We start from the raw sequence: 22,919 nt of genomic DNA on the forward strand, positions 1-22,919 counted from the left end.
TCTTTGATTTCGTATCATGGTCTACCCGAAGCCCAACACCTCGATCGTTTGTGGATCAACCCACCCCCCCCCCCTCCCCCTACCTTCCCCCGTAATCAATTTATAATTTTCTCTCTGTATAGAGCGCCACATGCACAATTATATACTATTGAATGACACTGACCTTGCCCCTCTCCTAACACAAGCCAACAGCAACCCAAGCTATCCTCTATCACGTGACCTTAGATCCGATGCTGCATACCGCTTGAGAGTCTTCACTATCCAGATCTCGTTCATGGTCACGTGAGAAGGCTATATCCGTTCGGGTTCGGCGTTCGGGTTCGGCGTTCGACCCGATTTCGTTAAAAGCCTACTTGCTCGAATGCATCTGTGCTTTGTTACGCAACACTTATTTCATTATCTGGTATGTGACCTTGAACCAAATCCATTTGTGTTGTGAAACGTATGCTATACCAATGGTGATATCCTCCCCCTTCCCCCACCCCCATCTTATTTAAGATTTTTCGTTTAAAGAAAAATAAATCAAAGCAACCTCAAATCCTGGTTATTACGGAATTCTCGCTTTGGATGTATTCTCTGTAATTCTGTTTTGTGGCGTTGTGATTGTCTTTTGTGCTTTGGGCGCTAAATCTTGATCTTCAATCTTTTGACTCTCTGATTTATTCATCCCCCCCGTGCGCCCAGTTTTCCTGGTAAAATATGTCCAAACAGTTTCTGGCGTTTTCTTAACTTTCAGTAACTGCAATATGTTATCGTGTGCTTATGTGGTCCAGTGGTATGACACTTGATTGGAAGGTCCAGTGTTCGAGTCAAGCTCTGAGCGGCACTTAGTTGAGTTCTTGGAAAAGACTCTTTCATCACATTCTTTCACCGTACTCAGGTGTAAAATGAGTACCTGGTCGTTAACAGCGTTATCTCCGGCGGGACGAAATGTAATATCGCCTAATAGGCGTCTTGTCTCGACTTTCATGTTAAAGGTTGCTGTTTTCTAGGGATCACTTGTAAAGCGCTTTGGACACGTTTTGTGGATATTGCTCTATATATAGGGTTCACAACAATACCTTAAGTCCGGAAGTTCGAATAAGCTACCAGGCACCGTGACTGTGTGCACACATTTTCCTCGAGCATCCTTGTACTTATCCAAATATTGTACCGGTCCTAATAGCTCGCATCTACCTTCTGATCCTTTTTGTTAAATGTTAAAGTGTCCATCGCCATGGGGTTAGAAATTGTAACACGAATAGAACATTGTGATTACTGTATAGATCGTATGAAGTTGACGCCACTCAGGTCTTTGTTATTCATTGCTTTTGTCATCCACGTTTAAGAGTAATTCTCATTTAACTGTATTATACAGACTAAAACTTCATGGTTACACATAGTTTTGTGTGTTGGTCCGTTATATTTCCAGATGGCAATGTTGTCAGCTTCTTAGACAAGCGCATACTATTAATATAAATGGAGTTTAAAAAAAATCAAAACAAAACTCTCCACTACTGCTTTCTGAATTGATTGTAAATGTTAAGTTCACATACCAGTGTCCTGTGCTATGTATCATAATATGTTAAGTCGGTGACAATTTATGTGTGTATTGTGTATCAGTGGTCGAATGGGATCGGATTTGTCAGGTCAGCATGTGGCATTGCCGTTTTAATCTCCCCTTCTTTTGAGAAATGTTGGTAAACATGTAGAGGATCATGGTACAAATAATGTGCTAGACATGTAGATATGTCTCCATATTTTAGCATACATACTGAGTATTATCTGTAGAAACGGATGTCCCGACTGTCTTATTAACTTCCCTTATGATGATGGTTTTGGATCTTGACCTGGATAGACCTTTTTTTGTAGACTTCTCGGCCGTAACACTGACAAAACGTCTGTATCGTAGCCAGTTTTTTTTTTAGCTTCAAAAAAGATAATTAAAAAATGAACTAAGATGACTCGCACCTTATCATAAGTGATAAATTAAGACATCCCCTAGCTTTTCAACAATTCTCAAACCTGAGACTTTCATCCTAGTCTTATGTTTAATGATTAGTGACAGGCCATCTTAACTCATCGATATCTATGTATTTAGTAAAATATTTAAAGAAAAAGAAAGAAAACAGAATACATTTTCTGACCAAAATGAATTTTAAAAAAAGGTTGTTTGTTAGTGTACGGTAGTTTATCTTTTACGATTTTACAAGTTAACTGAAAATACAATCCGGTGATGACTATGTCTGGTTTTACAATGGTAAATGACATGGACGGACGATCCCAATGAAGTTAAATAAATTGTAATAATAACCGACAGTGGATCTGATTTGAATATAGACGTGCCATTGAATCATTGGGTAGGGTATACAATGATCCCATTGAATTGAGGGTGTTCCCAGTTATTCTAGAATTCAGGTATACTTAAGAACGTTGTTGGCACAAACCTTGTATCTTCTTACAGAATGTATTACAGCGTTATTGAAGACGTTAAAAGTACGCATGTCACAATTTCATGATTTTTCAACCCATTCGTTATAACCACCTTAGTTCACTCCCTTATTATTTATTTTCATGGAAAATCATTTTTTAACATCAAGATTGTCCAATCTAAATTACTTTTATTTTATTATTTGTAAACTTTAAAAAATAAATTTATATGGGGTTCGGTTTCAACTTAAACGTCAATTTTCTCAAAACTGATATCATGTGACGAATACTTTTAACACTTGGCTCTTCTATATCTTTTCAATCCGTTCATTCACTGTGCGGTCTAAAATAATATTTACCCGTTCAATTTATCTACTGAATATAATATATGTATACTTTATATTTCTATTTGTTCTGTTTAACCATAACATTTAGAGGTTCTCTCTCTCTCTCTCTCTCTCTCTCTCTCTCTCTCTTCTCTCTTTCTTTCTCCTCCCTCTTTCTTCCTCCCCCTTCTCTCTTTCTTTCTTCCTCCCCCTTCTCTCTCTCTCTCTCTCTCTCTCTCTCTCTCTCTCTCTCTCTCTCTCTCTCTCTCTCTCTCTCTCTCTCTCTCTCTCTACATAGACACTTTTTTGGGGGACGAGTCGATAGCATGGTGATCATCCTTTAATCGGAGGGGTAGGAGTTTCGGTCACTTGTCCTTTCTTTTCTAGTATCTTCTTAAATATACTGTCTGGTGTCATTTCTTCTGGACATGATTGAGTGTCATTGTAAATTACGAAGTTTAAGTAGTAGATTGTAAGCAAATGAGTGCTTCAAAACCCATAAAGATAAACAAATCCATTGGGAGTACTTGACGTGTGCTGTTTTATCATGTACTATAGATGCCATGATGCAATCGCAGACGTAGTTTAAAACAGAGGTACCAGAGGTGTGTGTTTGTGTGTGTGTGTGTATCTTGTGTGTGTGTGTGGGGGGGGGTCTTTCAATAAAATGTTTTGAAATATTCAAATTTATTGCTTGCTATTTGTTATTGGCATGACACATTAAATATATTTAAAATGTATCCCAATTTCTTTTCCCAGTCTAACTTGTGCTACTCTACAATGGCAAAACACCTTTTATTTTATTTTTGTCAGAAGTCTTCACTTAAATCCGAGTAACAATCCTTTTTCACAAGTTTGAGGGTCATTTGAATCTTAATATAATATTTGAGGCACTCTCGATAGGGAGGGGTATGGTCCGCGTGTCGCTGGATGTATCTACTTTTGAGATACGATTGATTAAAAGTGTTTTGAGACTTTCCAATGAAATTAGGGATTTCTTATATAATGATCATGATTTGATCATGAATCAATACTTGTGCAACATTTTAAAGATAAATTTACACTTTAAAATTGTAATTTTACTCTAAAAACGTTGGAAAGACCTTAGTAAACCTTGAAGAAGTTTTTCTCAAAACCACTTTTATACAGATTGTCTTCTTTAAACAGCCTTTACATTTTTTTTTCATGAAATAAACGGCAAACTGTCGTGACTGGCCTTCTCTTTACTCCAATAACTCAATTTTTACAATGTGCGTCATGTGGACATTTCCACAGAGCGCCTCGCTCACGTTATAATGTAAAAAATTTCCGGACATGAAAAAGAAAAGAAGTTGTTTAGTCATTCTACAATATTATGATGGGCCACGTAATTTATGAATGGGCATTATTGTAGACTGAGCATTGTTTTTCTGCTTTAAAATTTTTGTTTTGTTTTGCTTTTTTTTATTATTATTATTATTATTATTATTATTATTATTATTATTATTATTATTATTATTATTATTATTATTATTATTCTTATTATTATTATTCTTATTATTATTATTCTTTTATTATTTTATTATTATTTATTCTTATTATTATTATTCTTCTTCTTCTTCTTATTATTATTATTATTATTATTATTATTATTATTATTATTATTATTATTATTATTATTATTATTTGCGTGTTTATTTATAGCTTAACTTGCTATATAGACAGAAATAGGGGTAAAGAGAAGGGGACTAATTGTTTAGACTTTCGTGACAAGTTGTACGTTTGTAAACAGAGACAGCCTTTGTTCTTCCTGGTTGTGTTTGTATTCCAACGGCCTCGCTCCTTCTCGTCCGACTTCAGCGTATGCATGACATGTTGTAGTAGGCCTGAAACGTACATCGACTTGTTTATAGTGATTACTGCTGCGACGTCGTAGACCCAAAACTGTTACATATCAGTGTAGCAGCCCCCCCCCCCTCCCCCATCTCTCTCTCTCTCTCTCTGTCTCTCTCTCTCTCTCTCTCTCTCTCTCTCTCTCGTGTGTGTGTGTGTGTTGTTTTCTTTTCCATTGTCGCCTCATTATATAACAAACTGCTTCAACTACTGCCATGCTACCATTTGATGTTGTCTTTGTGTTTTGGCTGTTTTGGTTGACACCTCATGCGTACAGACTACACATTATTTTGACACAACTGGAGTCTAAATTTAATTCCTTCCACTCTTGTCTATCTCTACATTCCCACCCGCCACACTCACTCATCCATCAATCGGTGGCCTAACGGTCATATGTCTCGTCCCGTAACAAAGTCAAGCGGTGTTGAGGTTAATCAGGGACCAGATGGCTGGCGATGATCGTCAAACTCTGGTCCAGGCGTTGTGTCCATTGGTAAGGCACCTTTACTCTACTTCTACCTCACTCGACTCCGGTGTTACGCAGTGAGGAAATTGTACATTGTTTGTACAAACGTAAAACCCAAACACGTGTATATTGCATGAAATGGAAATTGAATTCCATTTTAATATGGTCGGCTGGTATAAATCATAATGATGTTAGGAATAGAGTGTATATAAATAGTCCATAATATCTGAGTGGTGTGATTGTATGGGTAGTAACATACATGATTTCCCCTCTTGTCAATTTGCGCCTAGACCTGTGGCAACGCGGGATTGGAGCTATATAAATGTATTATTATAAATCAATAAAAATGCGCTGCGCTTCTAGCAGTGTGAAACCGTAAAAAGACTCCATAAAAATGCGCATAATAAGTTTTTATTTAAGATATTCTTACTCCCAGACCTGTGTACTCGAAATTTTTTTTAATTCCTAAATTTTAGGAGATAAAGATTGTAGTCGCTATAGTTAACTTTAAGAAATCAGCAATATACCCTCATTAGGATTAAGTAGCACTTCAAAATCCATAAAATTATGTAGTCGAGTCTGGCATCAAACTTTCATTTTCATTGACTAAGAGATGCCAAGAACTTCTGACGTTGGAGCCAAATTTGCGTATTTCTACGAATTTTTCGTAATAATAGACAGGTCTGTTATTCTCAATCTGTCATCTTGCTATACTTACACCCGCACCACTATTTCCATAATCTGTGCATCCAGCCCTTCGTTATTCACCCGAACAACCCATTCCTCCCCATAATAATCCCTCCTCTATATTCTCTGTTCCTCCCTCCTTCCATCTATCATTCAGTTATATTCTCCATTTGTTCATGTATCAATCCTTTACCTCATTCTGGTGCAAATGATAGGTCTTTTGGTCTTGTAAATCTTTCTTTGTCCACTCCCCCCCCCTTCTCTCCCTCTATCTATCTATCTATCTATCTATCTATCTATCTATCTATCTATCTATCTATCTATCTATCTATCTATCTATCTATCTATCTATCTATCTATCTATCTATCTATCCAGTCCATGTTTTGCACTCTCACACCCATCTCTCCAGCCATCACAATTATTTGAATAATTTAACGAGACACTTTTCCATCCACCTGTCTTAGATGTAAACAACGGGTGTAGATTGGGTCTATCTGTGTGCCTAGCAGTGGCTAACAACCATATCTTAAACTGTAAACCAATACCTTCCATGCCCTCTCTACCCTCCCCCCAACTCTATACACATAATACACAATCCCCTTACTATGAGTGGACGTAGCCCTGGCTACTTCCTTTACACGCGAGCATCTCTTACCTGCTACTGCCTGGCACCATGGAGTAAAGTCGGCGCGATATCTCTTGCTTTCATGTATCTGATCAGGTGTGACGACCGCTGACCACCCCGTTGCCGAGTGTGGTGGACAACCCAACCGACTAAGCCCCACCCGCAATCTCCAATCTATTCGTCCGTCCATTTATTTATCTTCCCGTTATCTTGGCATCTTCAATCAATCAATCACACACACGCACACACACACACGCACACACACACACACGCACACACACACACACACACACTCTCTCTCTCTCTCTCTCTCTCGTTATCTTGGCATCTTCAATTATCACTCTCTCTCTCTCTCTCTCTCTCTCTCTCTCTCTCTCTCTCTCTCTCTCTCAACCGATAAACTAATATAACCTCTAACTTGTCAAATATACTTTTACTGGAGACTTCCGAGTTGCTTGAAGTCTCCTGTTTAAGACTTTTTTTGACATCTTGTACTAATCTATAGAAAAGATTGCATCTACAAAGAAAGAGTTTGTTGGTCCTTAGTTTTGTTTGACAGCTCATGCGTACAGACAACACATTCAATTTATCTTTGCGAGTCCTCCCGTCCTTTTTGTATTGACGTGGATGGTCAAAAAGTACTGAGCCATAGACATTTACAAGTTACGTGTTGGTGACGGCTGGCCATTCAAGGGTATCCTTTAGGCCCTTAGGCACATCCGATTGGGATCTTGATCAACAGATCTAAACATCCAACCGGGACAGCCTCCATCTCCCACGACCTGTGCAATCGGCAATTACTGTATGTGTTAAACCTCGTACTATGTAGAAGTGTACAGAGCTTATCGTGTTCCTATATGTGATAGTGACATCCGTTATCTCCTGCCCGCCCAGTAGTGATTGGGTAGTGAGGTCAAAATAGGTCCCGATGTAAAGAACTCTGGTCCCCTTCATTACTCACTAGATCACAATTAGCCCTATGAGCGCGATCAATGACGAATCTCGCCTCATCAAGCTACATTGATCGTATTCTCTTGCCATTAATCATGGAAAGTTTTAGCGAAATTCTGGCCCCGACTTTGTGTCTTTGGTCAGGTCATAACACAAACTTAGTCATCATTTGTGAATGAGTTATCGACAACAGCCAATGACGGATATTGTAGCAGTGACCATACATTATTAAGGTCGCCTCACTGGCGGTTTTTTTTTTTTTGCTTTTGTTTGTTTTTTTTTGTTTTTGTTTTTGTTTCTGTACCAAAAATTTGGTTCCATAGTATGGACTGGCCGGGGAAATCAATCAATTTGCTTGTCATGACTCGATTTTACCATTACTTTCAATCTTGTTTTGATATATTTGTGAAAACTTACATCTGCGTCCCTTCCTTATTGCTCTAGGATTTTGATAGAATTCGTCACAGCCCCACTAAGTATCTCATGTATTCCCCCATGGGAGTGGAGTTGAGTATCATACTAAATTAAAGCTAAGTAAATGCATGTAAAATATTTGAAGCGGCCGACGCTGTCAAATTGAATTGACACTCAATGTCACTCACTTGATTTTAATCACCCCAACACCGTTTCCCTTACTTATAAAGTATTTTCTCCCCTTCCATGAAAACGTTTGATTTTTTTTCCTTCTTTCTGGTAGTGTTAGTAAACCCGGTTGCGGCAACTCTAATGCAAAAGAGGACGACAAGCCGTACGACCACCACTACCACCTCCAGCGATTTTATGTCACAAGATATAAATGTCACTCTAAAGTGGTCTTATTTATCACTGTTGTACAACTGGAATTGTGGGCCTGGGGGGGGGGGGGTGTTCTTACTGTCTCATAATATATTATCTACCTATGTTCTTTTTTCTTGCTTGTTTTGTCCTTTCTCATTTAGCTTCCTGACCAGTCCTTGTTCTGGAATGAGACTAGAGAGATTTTTCACGAGGGGGGCTAAGTTTTAATCGGGTTTAAAATCTCTAAGGGGGCTAAGTTTGAATCGGGTTGTGTAAAATATTCATTTTAAGTCTGATTTGAATCGATTTGTTAGAAGAATAGAATTTTACCCTCATGTCTTGTTGTAAAAGTATCTGACGCTGGACCCGAATTGGCCGGATAGTGATTGTGGTACAATCAGGAATCAATGGAAAAACATTTTTTGTAGTTGGTCTTGATTAAGCCCTAATTGTAATCATGCATGGTCTTTCTTGAGATATTTATTTATTGTTTTTGTTTTGTTATTTTTTAAAAAGCTCAACGGAGTTGCCAATAAAATGATCAATATACGTATTATGTGTATATTTTGTAGGTTTGGCGGGTGTTTAGATATGCTCTTTATTGTCTACTAACGATACTCCCATTTGCTGTTCCGAGATTTCGACGACTATTCACTGACAAGACTTTTTCTTTTCGTTTTGGCCAGGTCACTCTCAACTCAAATATCGTTCTATTCAGACGACCTCTTAACTTACTGTATAAGTCTCAAACCCGAGACTTCCAATTAGTACAAAGAAGGAAATAGTGGTTTTACGACTCTTTGTCAAGTTTGGGCTCAGTAAAAGCCCTCTGGCCAAAATGAAAAAAGTGTGTTATGTCGGTGTGCGGTAGAATATACCACGACACTTGTCTGATGTGGCCGATAGTGTTGCGATGGTCATGGTTAGTGGTCGGTAAGCTAGTCGTGTGGACAATTTGCCTGCTAAGGAATTTTTAAAGGAGGATTCGGGCTGATCAGCAGATCTCGCTTCTTGTATCAAGGTGGGTGGCTCCCCCCCCCCCCCCCCCACCCCTTATCTGCTGACCCAACTCTAAATAGATATCTTGAGACCTTTATAACTGATGGAACTTAAGGAAACGAAATGAGAATGCGTCACATTGTTACGCAATACCGGTTGCGCCCCCCCCCCCCCTTCCCCAATCCGAATATGCGCTCAGACATTTGACTTGATTTACTGTAATTTAATTATTGAAGCCCCCTTTTGTGAAAACATGTTTGTATAGAGTAGTTAAATACTTCAGAGGAATTTTATATTGAGATAAACTCAGTGAAAAGAAGCAGGGGGGTGGGGTATTTACCATAAAACGTGAATAAATACACAATAGAGAAGTAGGTTGTCGCCTGCCATCTTGACAAATAAATCCCGAATAATACAAATGACTCAATCGCTGTCGGTCACTGGGGTCAAAGTTCATTGACCGACGTCGCCTTTTGAGCCAATTATAGGATCGATCTGTCTCGACGTTGAAAGTATTTATAACATTTTTTAAACTGCTTAGTTGATTGATTGATTGTTGTTGCTGGTTGTTGCGATGGTGGTGGTGATAGTGTCATTGTACGTATGTGTATGTTAAAGGTGCTTTTTTTTTTTGCAGATCAAAATTAGAACCGTTAGGGCATAACTATAAAAAAAAAAACCCCAAAAACAACACATTTCTCAGGATTGTTTGAGTTAGAATTCTTTTTTTTAAAATGTCACATCTACCAAAATTTCTAACCACTAATATTTCGTACATCTCTACACCTCTCTCCCCTCTCTCCTCTTTCTCTCCTCGCTCTCTCCCTCTCCCTCTCTCTCTCCTCCCTCTCTCCTCCCTCTCTCCTCCTCCCCCCTCCCCTCCCTCCCTCTCTCCTCCCCTCTCTCTCTCTCTCTCTCTCTCTCTTCTCCCCCCCCCTCTCTCTCCCCCCCCTCTCTCTCTCTCTCTCTCTCTCTCTCTCTCTCTCTCATTCTTTTAATAAATGTTAACCCTTCGTAGTAAACAGCATTTGAACTCGGAGTTATCCCCGTATCTTGGTTTCCTCGGATAGTAACAATTGCTTGCCACCCTTCGGACAGAGCATTTGTCTGCGCAATGTATCCGTCTTCTTTGATGTGCATGTACGTACAAGTTATGTTCAATTTCCGTTTTATCTTCCATCACCAACGCAAGTCGCGATGTGTTCACCCAAGTTCATGCATGAGTTACTCAAGCTGAAATTCTAATACTGGAATTTATTACAGGTGTGGTTTCCATATTTTGTTTCTCTCCTCCTCCCCCACCTCCCACCAAACACATCATCTAGCACCCCTTATTTTTTTTTTTTTGTTTTCAATTATTTCCCTCTTGCTTTTGACGCAGTCGGTTATAAACAATGGCCACGGGGTCATTCATGCATATCGGGGCATACCTATGAAATAGTCACGGGCCAGTGATTACCCAACCACACTAAATTAACGCTTTGCTGACTCAGGTAAAGAAGGAAATAGTTTAGGAAGAAGAGGAGCCTTAGAGAATGTGTGTGTGTGTGTGTGTGGGGGGGGGGGGGTTGTATTTATGTGAGTTCACATAATTGAATGGTCACATGTCTCTGTGTGAGAGTGTGTATAATATGTGTGTGCCGCCATTTGTTATTGTCATATGACAGTGTGTTGGCTCGTGCTTGTCAATAGATTCGACCTGGTTTGTGACGTCGAAGATTCCACCTTATACAACTGATATTTTTGTCTTTGTTCTAAATATTATATTATTCTTCTCTCTCTCTCTCTCTCTCTCTCTCTCTCTCTCTCTCTCTCTCTCTCTCTCTCTCTCTCTCTCTCTCTCCCCCCCCCCCCCCACTCCATATCGGGTATTATGTAGATGATATGTGTTTGGGAGCATATCATTTGGACACATTTTCTCCACTGGGCTAATTGCACAATTTTTATTCTAAAGATGACAGTCTTTTGGTATTTTCACCAGCGCGCATCTCTATAGTTGCACAAATAAGTGAGCTTCATTCAACCCATTCATATTCTTGCCTGTCATTGACACAACCTGAGTAATTAAAAAATTTTTTTTATTGAAGTTCTTTTCTTTAATCTTGTTTCCATTTTCGTTCAGCTCTTGAGTTGAAATGATGGAAGCACCGCGTCAAATCGTAGCCATCATTATGTTATAGCCTGATACTGAAATCCAAAAGGACTGGCAGTTTGACGTCATTATTTGGTTTTTGCACCGCCAAGTGTGTTGTCGTTAGTAGAGCTCATGGAAACAAGATATTTCATTGGTTGAGCTATTGAATACAACTCACGATTTGTTTTCTTTTGTGGCAAAAGACTGGCATTTTGACGTCATTTTTTGGTCAGTATCAGGCCATAACTTTACGAAGGCCACGGTCAAATCCCCACACCTCTACGTTTGTAAAGTGAATAGAGTTCACCTAAATATAGAATGTAACTAATAGATAGCTCTAAGATGACGTCACTCAGGTCTTTGTTATTGTTTTTTGCCATTCGCGTTTATGAGTAATGCTCACTGAATTGTATTAACCCGACTATAAACGTTCATGAATACACACAGTTTTGTGTGTTGGTCCGTTATACTTCCGGATGGCAATGTTATGAGCTTCTTAGCCAAGCGCATACTATCTATACTACTATACTCAAATCAGACGAAACTGGACAACGTCAGTCCTATGTACGTATATTAAGTTACCGTGATTTGTCCTGAATCACCCTTGGGTGAGTGACATACAATAATGATCTGTAAATTTGTTGTGGTATAATCTGCGAAAGTGATATGTCGCTATGTACAAATAATTCATGTATAAAATTTAATATCAGTTTTGCCTGCCAAAAAAAAAAGTATGTTTAACATTGACGGCTTCTTTTTGTAAGTCCGTTAGAGAGAATTTTATGAAGACTTATAGCCCATATGATTGTCTAGAAACTACTAAAGACAGACAGGTGTGATGTGAACCTTATCTGCATACGCATATCCTCTACATTCCATAACTGATGGAATTGGACACCCTCAGTCATTACATCAAATTTTCTCACATTTGTTTGTAGATAACGAATATGTTCAAATTCGCGATTTTCACATGGATAATGATTAAAAAGAAAAAAAATCCCGCCTATTCTTACTTTAGTACGGGGTCTGTCGACCGGACCGTAGTACGTTTATGTAGTGTAGTATAGTATGTTGTGGTAAGGTCGGTCATGTTTGATTTCGCCATCCATCACTTCATCGGCTATCTCTGATCGTCTATCATGTTTCGCGTTAACAATTTGTATCTACCGATATTTTTAGCTGCGCTTCGTTGTTTCTGTGAATATAGGTTTGGTTGTACTTTTTAATGGGTATGCATGTAAGCTCTCTCCGTCTCCCCCCCCCCCCCCCTCTCTCTCTCTCTCTCTCTCTCTCTCTCTCTCTCTCTTTGAGTGTGTGTGTGTGTGTGTGTGTGTGTGTGTGTGTTTGATTTCACATAACTGACATTCCTGACTGGCGTGTCAATCTGATTAGTCACCGCCGTCGTCATACATTTTACCCGTCATCTCCTTCACTTCTTCCATCTCTCCCTCCCGCCATCGCCGTCTTCTGATAGCTAAGACGATCTTCATAGTCTCCTCGTAGAAGACAACAATACTTTAGGAATTTTTCTCATGGCGACCGATCGAGTATACTCTTCACCCAAGGCCCTCTATATAGTGCTATAGATAGTTCGAAGATGACGTCACTCAGGCCTTTGTTATTGTTTTTGCCATCCGCGTTTGTGAGTTGTTCTCACTAAACTGTATTAACTAGACTATAAAAGTTCATGGTTACACAGAGTTTGTGTGTTGGTCCGTTATACTTCCGGATGGCAATGTTGTGAACTCCTTGGCCAAGCGCATTCTATCTATATAGACGGCCTTGCTTCACCTCATTTGAACCTCTTGTCTTTCGGTTCATTGAAGTCGTAAGTCTCATCACTGTTACTACTACGTAATTCTACTAATCCTCTTGCTCGATGAGAGCCGTAATGTTATATTTAATTGCCAGCTAAGTCAGTAATCACATCGCGATTTGAAAGACATTAAGTTTCATTTTGAAAGCTTTGAGTGTTATATTTTCATTGAGATTTTGGGAGATAATTTACTAGGGCACAAATCAGATTTCAAGTAGAATCCCTTTGGTCAATCAATTTATGACAAGCTTCATTCACCGTAATATTATGAGAGGTCTCTCTCTCTCTCTCTCTCTCTCTCTCTCTCTCTCTCTCTCTCTCTCTCTCTCTCTCTCTCTCTCTCTCTCTCTCTCTCTCTTCTGACCCTTGTTTTAAATCGTTTGACCTGAAGACTTGGTTCTTGGTGGAATCTGGTAACATAGATACGACTAAACACAATGGGTCATGATGGCCAAATTCACGTTGAGTCATCTTCTTTGTGGACAAATATAGAGGTCAAGCGTGTAAAAAAAACCCCAACAAAACAGAAAAACAAAAAAACAAAAAACAAGACTCAATTTAAGAAAAGTCGCAAGACTCGTCTTAAAAGAACTAATTGAATTAAAAAAGAAAATATTAAACATCCTCTTTCAAATATGGGATAGGTTGGGCAAGATGGCCAAGTTGACAAGGCGTTGCAGTTCCAACAGGGGGGGGGAGGGGGGAGTTCGAGTCCTGCATTGCATCTCGTTTTTTTCTTCTTCCCTTTGAGCAAGAAACGTTGCCCCGTTTGCTCACTTTGCGGCTGTACTGCTGACGCCCGGGTTATCGCGGTCTTAGATAGATCCTGAAGAAATATTTCTACGGAAGTTGAATAAAGGGAATTTTATTTTACTTTAACTTTTTTAAAAATGGCATCACGTCACTAGGCACAGACGTGAACTGCTGTTTTGTTTTGTTCTTCTCTTCTCTGCGAGTTAGAGCAATGGGACAATTCTCAATGATCCTCTTATATCAGTAGTGAGTCGAGACATGTTATTGACACCCATTAACTTGATTACCCCTTTGTTAACTTGGTGTAAAATTTCACTTCAATTCAAGACTTTTATTTCTTTGTAAAAGCAAATAGCTTGCTTAGCCCATGGAAAAAAAAAAGTCTTCGATAAGGATCAGTGTAAAGAATCCTCACAGATTCAATCCTTAGATTCATGTTCTCAAGGGATGGGTGAAGAAGATCAAGTCGTGAGGATTGTCAAGGAGGGAAGGTTTGGGTAACGCATGTTTGAATGTCGATAAAAGAGTGTCAGAGAAGGGGGTGTCTTGTCTAACTTTCTTGTCATGTGTGTTTGGGCGTGGCCTTCGTAAAGTTATGGCCTGATACTGGCCAAAAAATGACGTCAAAATGCCAGTCTTTTGCCACAAAAGAAAACAAATGGTGAGTTGTATTCAATAGTTCAACCAATGGAATAACTTGTTTCCATGAGCTCTACTAACGACAACTCACTAGGCGGTGCAAAAACCAAATAATGACGTCAAACTGCCAGTCCTTTTGGATTTCAGTATCAGGCTATAACATAACGATGGCTACGGTTTGGGTCGTCTGCTGTTTAAAGCGGTTGACTGTGGTCGCTAGGTGTGTAGTAGTCACTTGTCGTCATAATGTCATGAGTGTGTAGTATGACCTCACTCACTCCAGTTCACTTCTAAATATGGTAATGGCTCACTTTTCTCTGGATGTCGTAATCTTGTAATAATGCTGCTCTCTGCTACTGCGTTGTGGATGTAATCAATAAAATGCCTTATCATTAATAGTATCCCAGGATATTATATCGCATAATATATAATATATTATGGGATGTTCGGTTTTATTAATACAGAATATCTGACACAACATGCCACATTCACGTTTTTTTACAATATTTAAATGAGACTGAATTATAATTTTGTATCGGTGTACCATTGTTATACAATCGTACTCTGCGTTTAACGAGGAGCTTACAGCCTGTTTTAAGTAGTTCTTTGGCGTTAGTTAATTTGCCTATGGTTTTAAATGCCTACCCCAATCATTTATGTGCGTGAGGACAACAAAACAACAAAGCACGCAGTATTTTGCAATACAAAACCAAGCTATACAGACCTTGTTCGTTGAAGACAGTGCCGTAGATAAGTGTCATCCTAAGGATCGTGTGCTATGACATCAAGTAGACTCTGATCGTGTGGGATTCGACCCTTCCTCTAACCATACCCCCCCCCCCCCCTTTTTTTCCTCCTAAAGCGAGAATCTTAGTCTTGTGCTCACTTCTCGGCGCTGCCTTGCGGTTAAACCTTTGGTAATTTCTTTGAAAGGCACCGTAAAGCAAAATACTTAATTGGCATATTATACTTTCTTTAATATTAATATATGCCAATACATATGTAGCTGGAATGCAATGATTTTGTGTTTTGTTTCTATCTGTCTGGCTCTTAGATATTCCTGACACTTCAGGAAGAATCTTAGTACTGTGCTCACTCACTTCTGGGCGCTGCCGTGTGGTTTAAGCCTTTGGTAATTCTTTGAAAGAGAAATCGTAAATCTAAATGCTTCGTTGGAATATGTTCCATAATTGAAATGCAATTATTTTGTGTATTGTTTCTCTGTCTAGTTCTAACATCTTCCAGACATTTTAGTCCCCCACCTCCACCTCCAATCCTCTGACCACACTACCGTTCTATTCTATACTCATCCGTCATCAATCCGATTTAGGCATCTAAACCTTTATCTCTTCCATTCCCCCTCCCTCCCACCCCAAGCCCCACTGCCACCAACCACGAAAAAGGGATTTGGGTGCATACCAGACTGACGTGCCCCCCCCCCCCCCCTCCCGCCCTTACTTGCATTGCGGTTGTTTCATTTAGTACACTGAACTATGACCTTAGCCGTAGGTCAAGTGGACTGGACGGACAATACCTGAAAACTCCCATGTTTCTTTACAATCACTCGAACTATAGCCACCGACTTATCGTTTTCGCCAAGAGGAAACGAAAACATGTAATTCAAATATTTTTAAAAAATGCACATTGAAGATCAAATTATGGGAAAACATATGGGGCTTAAATAAGTGACACAAGCTAAGTGATAGCAGATGACAACTCGGACTTTCCCCCCTATCAAAAATAATGTTGTTTTTTTTAACTAAAAAAATTGAATTGAACGAAGTGTTTATGTTCAGAAAAACAAACCAACAATAAAGAACTCAAATTATTTCGACGGTATTAATAGTGTATTTATCTGTTCTTATTCGAAACATATCAAGTGGATGTTGCGCCAAATAAAAGCTCTTTTTGGATTAAATATAGATATATATTTTTAAGATTAAAAAAAAAAAAATGATGTGTCTAGAGTATTTGTAATGTTATTAAAATATTGAAATATCATTGTTATGTACGCCCGCTATCTATCTCTCTATCTATCTATCTGTTGAATCGTGTTGGGTACAAATATGGTACGAATAATCTATCTATCTATCTGTCTGTCTATCTCTCTATCTATCTATCTATCTATCTATCTATCTATCTATCTATCTATCTATCTATCTATCTATCTATCTATCTATCTATCTATCTGTCTGCCCGTCCGTCTGTCTGTATGTCTGTATATCTTTCCATTAATCCATCCATCCATCCATCCCTTCAGACCCAGACTCAAACTCTCTCTCTCTCTCTCTCTCTCTCTCTCTCTCTCTCTCTCTCTCTCTCTCTCCTTTACCCCCTCCCCCTCCCACACCTATTTGATTTGTGTGTACATACATCGTTATATCACGAACCAAGTCTCATGATTTCTCTATCACTAGGACAAAAAGGCCCGATAGTATTAGGACCAGCTCGACATATGGTTTTGATTCTCACACGAGCCTTTATCTCTCTCTCTCCCCCCCACCTCCGTCCTTGCTCTTCCAGGACTTTGTTTACACTGGAAACATAATATAGACACACAAAACACTACAAAACCAGTGGAGCTGTATAATAATATTTCGGGTGCGAGAAAAAACAAACAAGCCCGGAAAAGTTTAGAAGCCTAGTACAATCGCTTTAAATAAAAAAGGCCTTAAATATTAAAAAAAAAAAAAAACTGCTTCCAAGTGCGGGAATGTCTACTTGTCCTCGAAACCGATCAAATAAATGTGAAATGTATTTAGCTAGCTAATATGCATTTTCGTGGATTCACCAAGCACATTGTGCTTCACGATAAAGCATTATTTCCTTCCAGTGGGTCTCGGTACGGAACGAAATGTCCCTTTTATACACACGCGTTGTCAGATTGACGTCCCTTTACTACTCGCGCTCACACAAATAAATCTATCTGTCCTTGCTTCTAGTTAGGTATTTATTTACACTTGAGTCGAGTGAGGCATTACGTGAAGTGCTGTGATATACCCATCTGGTCGCTGACCACTTTCAACATCGCTTGTCGCTGACCACTCTCAACATCGTTTGGCTTAGTTACTAGGCCGCAGACATCTTGTCGCTGGCTGCCCACCCTGGCACTGAACAAATAGGTTTTCTTTTTGAATTGTTTCTTCTAGGGTTGTGTGTGTGTGTGTGTGTGTGTGTGTGTGTGTGTGTGTGTGTGTGTGTGTGTTTGAAATGATTCTTCTCGATGTCTTTTGGTATATTTATTTTTCACATTTTATATTCTCAGAATTGAAGCACAGGTGGCTAATGGAGTACAAGTCACATGAATAATAGCTATTATTATTATGATGTCATTTGTTATTATAGAACTTATTGGTGTCGCATAAACCGTTGTACACATATTATACGCATACACTACGGAAGTAAAGAAATGTAGCATAGAGGCGATTGGCCTTGACAGTACAGGTATCGTTCAATTCCATCTGACCACAGACAAGAATCATTGTATCAGACATATCAGACGCCTTTTCCTCTTTCTCGGACCCTGATCGGGTTAGTTTGTCTGGACACAGAAGCAGTCGCTATGTGACTGGTTGTGAACGATGATATTCATTTAGAAGGGAACGAAATTGACGCCACTCAGCTCTTTGTTGCTATTTTTATACAGCCATTTTGGTGATTACTTTTCTAACTAAATTTTATCAATCAAGACTATAAACGTTCAAGGTTGCACACAGTTTTGTGTTCTGGTACGTTTTATATCGGCTGGCGGATGTTATGAGTATTTTACATAAATATATAGCATCAATACAGGGAATTAGATACAAGATGTGACGGCCATCTGGGGACTTTTACGTGGGTAATAAATAGAACTTTGGATCCATACTATATGAAACGTTAATTATTGGGATTGTGACGAATAAATTAAAATGCGCTATATAGTTTGTTATAACCCATCATTATATAATTATAGTGTTATCACAACTCCTATTATTGGATGTCATGATAAATTACTATCCTCATTGCTTACAAAGAGAGTTAATGATTGTCCTTCTTGGTATGTTTGTATCTGGAGAACTAGAGCAGGCCATGATACAATGGATTTGGAAAGTGACCTAGAAGTATGATGATGCCCTTAGGGACCGGGGCCAATGATAATGCCTTGTTTGTTTTTATCTATACGGGTCCAGGTAACTTGTGAACTTATCGTTCTTGGCGGCCAGAATAAAAGTAACTGTATGTAAGATAAATAGGCTTGATGTAGTTACACGGGCTTGTATGTAATGTAAGCGGGGTTGCTTGGAAAGGGTGGATTGAGGTCGTTGACAAGGAAGGCAAGGATAGAGAAGGCGGGTCGTTATGTGTTGATGCATAATGAGAGTGAATGGATGGATGGATGAATGAATGAAGGAATTGATACATTATTTAAGGGAATCCGCGTTTCGAATCATTTTAGCATGGTTGGGGGGGGGGGGGCTCTCTCTCTCTCTCTCTCTCTCTCTCTCTCTCTCTCTCTCTCTCTCAATCCCACTTCTCGATCTCCCACGACTCTCTCTTTACTCGATGAATCAGTCGCAAAACGGTAAAATTACAAAGTGATCAAGGGGTTACGGTTGAAATCCTAATAAGAGATATGTAAAATCGATCGCACTTGAGAATCGAGGCGCCATTTAACCTGACAGTGTTGAAAAAACATTGACCTTAAAGTAATGAAACAATCAACATCTACGTTTATCTTTTGTCTCTCTCTTGTGCGTTATCTACACCGTCGATTTATGTTATCTCCAATGATCTAACATTTCCCCCCCCCCCCCCCCCCTGGATAATTCAGAAATAATATGAACCCTTGTTTAATCAAGTCAGCTAGATATAAATGGTGGATACAAAGCCGTTGACAGTGCTATTAATTGCTTATTTCCTTTCTTATAGTGGCCAATCTCTTATGTGCACCTATCTAGTATCATTACGTCTAAAAAGGCGGAAAATGAAAAGAACAAGTCTTGTGTGCAAATTCTATATTTTAAATGATAATGATAATGATGGTTACTGTTTTTTTTTTAATCGTTGTTAAAGCTTCCTTAGCCTCACAAAATAAATAATTGAATAATTAAAATAAATTAAAGAAGAAATAAAATAAAATAGAAGAAAATGGAACACTTGATCTTAATGACTGGTTTTTCGAGTGTTCCTGATCAGAGAATAAGAGGTATGCCACAACAGAAAAGCCAAGCATCTCATGGAGCTCAAGAGGGGCCCGTCTTACTTAATCGAATTGGCAGTCATCTTATTTAACGTATCACAGTTGTGAAGTATATTGAATGTTTTTCAATATGTTTTTGGTGAACTAAATGAATATCCGCATTCGAACGAATAGCACATTTCCATTGTTTCACCATGCCAATACGCTTCATTTATTCTTTCAACAGCCTCAATGGGTCAAATTTTTATTTCACACGGCACAAATCTTTATTTTGTGGTCGGATGGGGAAGGTGGCTTTTGCGACAAAATTTTGATAGCTGTCACACAAGGTGACATTGTGCCTTTTAAGTTGCCAAATTGACTTGTCTTTTGTTCATATGTACACATTTGTACTAACTTGTATTTTTCTTTCTTTCTATTTTTTTCTCTCAGATCGCGAGGACCAGTCTATTCTTTGCACGTAAGTTTGTTTGATCTCTCTCTCTCTCTCTCTCTCTCTCTCTCTCTCTCTCTCTCTCTCTCTCTCTCTCTCTCTCTCTCTCTCTCTCTCTCTCTCCCTGCCTAAATGGAGTAGGGTTCGATTCGAAGTTCTGCCTTTGCTACTTCTTTACTTCTTTGGAAATATTTTGGAGACGAATAAGATATCCAGGTAATCACGCTAGAGAAGGATGAAGGAAACTGTAATTAAATAACAAAATTCCCATTATTATTAGTGAGGACATAAAAAAAAAAAAATCAGTGATATATTTCAAGAGGAGACTTAAATTTCCAGGACATGAGCTGCAGTGCAACAAATTTACTTCTGAATCAAAACCAGACAGCACGACGAGAAGTCGGACCCGCTACGACCAGGTTACACCGAGGTAGCCTCTGGCGCGCCATGCTGTCGTCCCTTCTCACACTTTTGATAGGTGAGAACGAAGGCTGTTCATTCTCAATCTTACTCGCACCGCATCTCTTCCCTCTAGGACCAAGACATAACTGCAACAGCACCCCTCTCATTCATCTTGCTATATACCCCCATACTTTATCTATCTTGACATCTGGCGCGTTAACCCCCCCCCCCCCCCCCTTCAAAAAAACAAAAAACAAAACAAAACAAAACAAAAACAAAAATCAAACCAAAAACAAACAAAAAATCAAAACTAAACAAAACAAACAAAAAAAAAAACCCACAAAAAAAACCCTCAAAAAAACAAACAAAACAAAACAACGCAACCACAATGGTTTTAAACAGAGCTCAGCAAATATCAATTATCTATATATTATTATTGTAATCGAATAAGGTTTACAGGTGCACATTGATTTTAATGTCACAATGAAATGTGTAATAAAAAGTGCCGGGGTCGACTGCTCACGGATGGACTTCTGAGGCGTCCTGAGACATTTCGCCTGCACGGTATGTTTATCAAACTCCTGCCAATTGGATAGTAGTGAGAACTATTCACCTGCTCTCTGGCAAGCATAAGTAATGATCTCCCAGTACCCATCACTGTCTTCGGAGTTGGGCTTAATACAGCTTACTTAGGTCTTGAACAGATAATTGCTTGATATCCTCTAGAAAGTACGCTATTCTAGCGCAAAGTACTATCCGCCAAATCTAACAAACACAGCGCTCCAATCAGTATTGAATGGAGAAACGTGTGTAAAAAATCTCAAAGGTACCAGTGACTGATACTGGTGGTCCCTTTGCTTGTGAGGCGAGTGCTCTATCTACCTCCGAGCCATCGGAATCTTCATGTGACATGTAATGTATGTAAAATAAATATCTTGACCAAAGACAAGACGCTGGTTCTAGATATCCAGTAGACTAAGTGTCTCTTGACATTGTGGCTTAGCCGTTAACACACACACACTAACACTATCACACACACACATACACACACACACACACTCTCTCTCTCTCACACACACACACACTCTCTCTCTCTCTCACACACACACACTTTATCTCTCTCACTTTCTCACTCTCACTCTCATTCTATCTCTCCCACATACACACACTCTTTCCTCCTCTCCCCCCCCCCCCCCCCCCGCCTCCGCCTCTCTCTCTCTCTCTCTCTCTCACACACACACACACACACACACACGCACCCAATACGTTCACACGTGCGCCATCTGTTTACATTCCATTCTTTAAAAATTAAAATCACGTTCTGTACAAACAAAATGACGCTGCTTTGTTGACTGAACATGAAAATCATTTAATTTTTATTTTGTGTTGTAGACGTCTAAGTTTATTTACATTTGAGCCGAAATTTCCCAACTATTTTAAATTGTCTCGCTAATATGAGGCTTATAAATATCAGTATGTGTTTGTAGGAACGGAATGTGATTTAAATAATAATCAATGTTTAATAAAATTATCTGTAATCACCCATGGGGAAATTTGTATTTTATGTTTTATTTCTAATGAAAGTTGAAATATACCAAGGGTAAATCGCTGGGCAGAGTAATTTTAGATGGGTAATCGGGGTTAATAATCGGTTCAAGAATTTGAAATACTCCACAAAACATTACCCAAAACAAACAAACAAAACAAAAAACAAAAAAAGAAAAAAAAAAAAGAAAAAAGACACAAATAAAAACTCAACAACATTGACCGAAAGCAATCTCCCCCCCCCCCCCCCCCAATTATACTTTAAAAAAATAAGAAAACAAAGGAAAAGAAGTTGGTAAACGACCAACAACAACAACAGTTTTAAATAAAATGAAAACCAAACAAACAAAACAAAAACATCCGGAGGGTCTGAAAGAGGGCTTGACATCGTTTATTTAATAAAAAGAGTGGTATGTAAAAGAGAAAAGAAAAGGAATAGTGAAGAAAAAAAAATATCAGTCGCTCATTGTTTACATTACAAAGTGATTTATGCTACACTACCGTTTGTTTTTCTTTTGCCAGCCAGACATGTAATCTTTCTTGCCGCATTTTTAAAATGATTGTAAATTAAATGGTCATCGTCACCCCCCCCCCCCCCCAACTCTCTCTCTCTCTCTCTCTCTCTCTCTCTCTCACACACACACACACACACACACACACACAGTAATTCGTTATCATGTTGTCATCCAGAGCTACCGTCGAGTATGCAATAAAAACATTACAATCCGTCAAATTGATCGGACCATAGCAAACTCGTGTTGAGAGAGCCGTGGGTTGGACCATAGGCCTCTATACTAATTGGACACATCAAATATTATCTTCCTTGTCAGCTGGCCAAGTCTTCTTTCTTACGCATCATTCTCATCTGAACAGAACTGACCGAAATAAACATCTCTCTCCACATT

At 38.9% G+C, this 22,919-nt stretch overlaps 1 protein-coding gene across 1 annotated transcript in view; it reads left to right on the plus strand.

The window, feature by feature from the left end:
• Positions 1-22,919, plus strand: part of LOC144972996 (uncharacterized) — a 115,566-nt gene that overhangs the window by 12,982 nt on the left and 79,665 nt on the right. The window contains exon 4 of the mRNA XM_078914900.1: positions 20,067-20,094. Within this exon, the coding sequence (XP_078771026.1) occupies positions 20,067-20,094 (28 nt within the window). The remainder of the gene's footprint in view (positions 1-20,066; positions 20,095-22,919) is intronic.

This window comes from Berghia stephanieae, chromosome 5, assembly GCF_034508935.2.
Source record: "Berghia stephanieae isolate SIO BIC M18660-M18661 chromosome 5, UCSD_Bste_1.3, whole genome shotgun sequence".
In the NCBI taxonomy this organism is placed as follows: domain Eukaryota; kingdom Metazoa; phylum Mollusca; class Gastropoda; order Nudibranchia; family Aeolidiidae; genus Berghia; species Berghia stephanieae.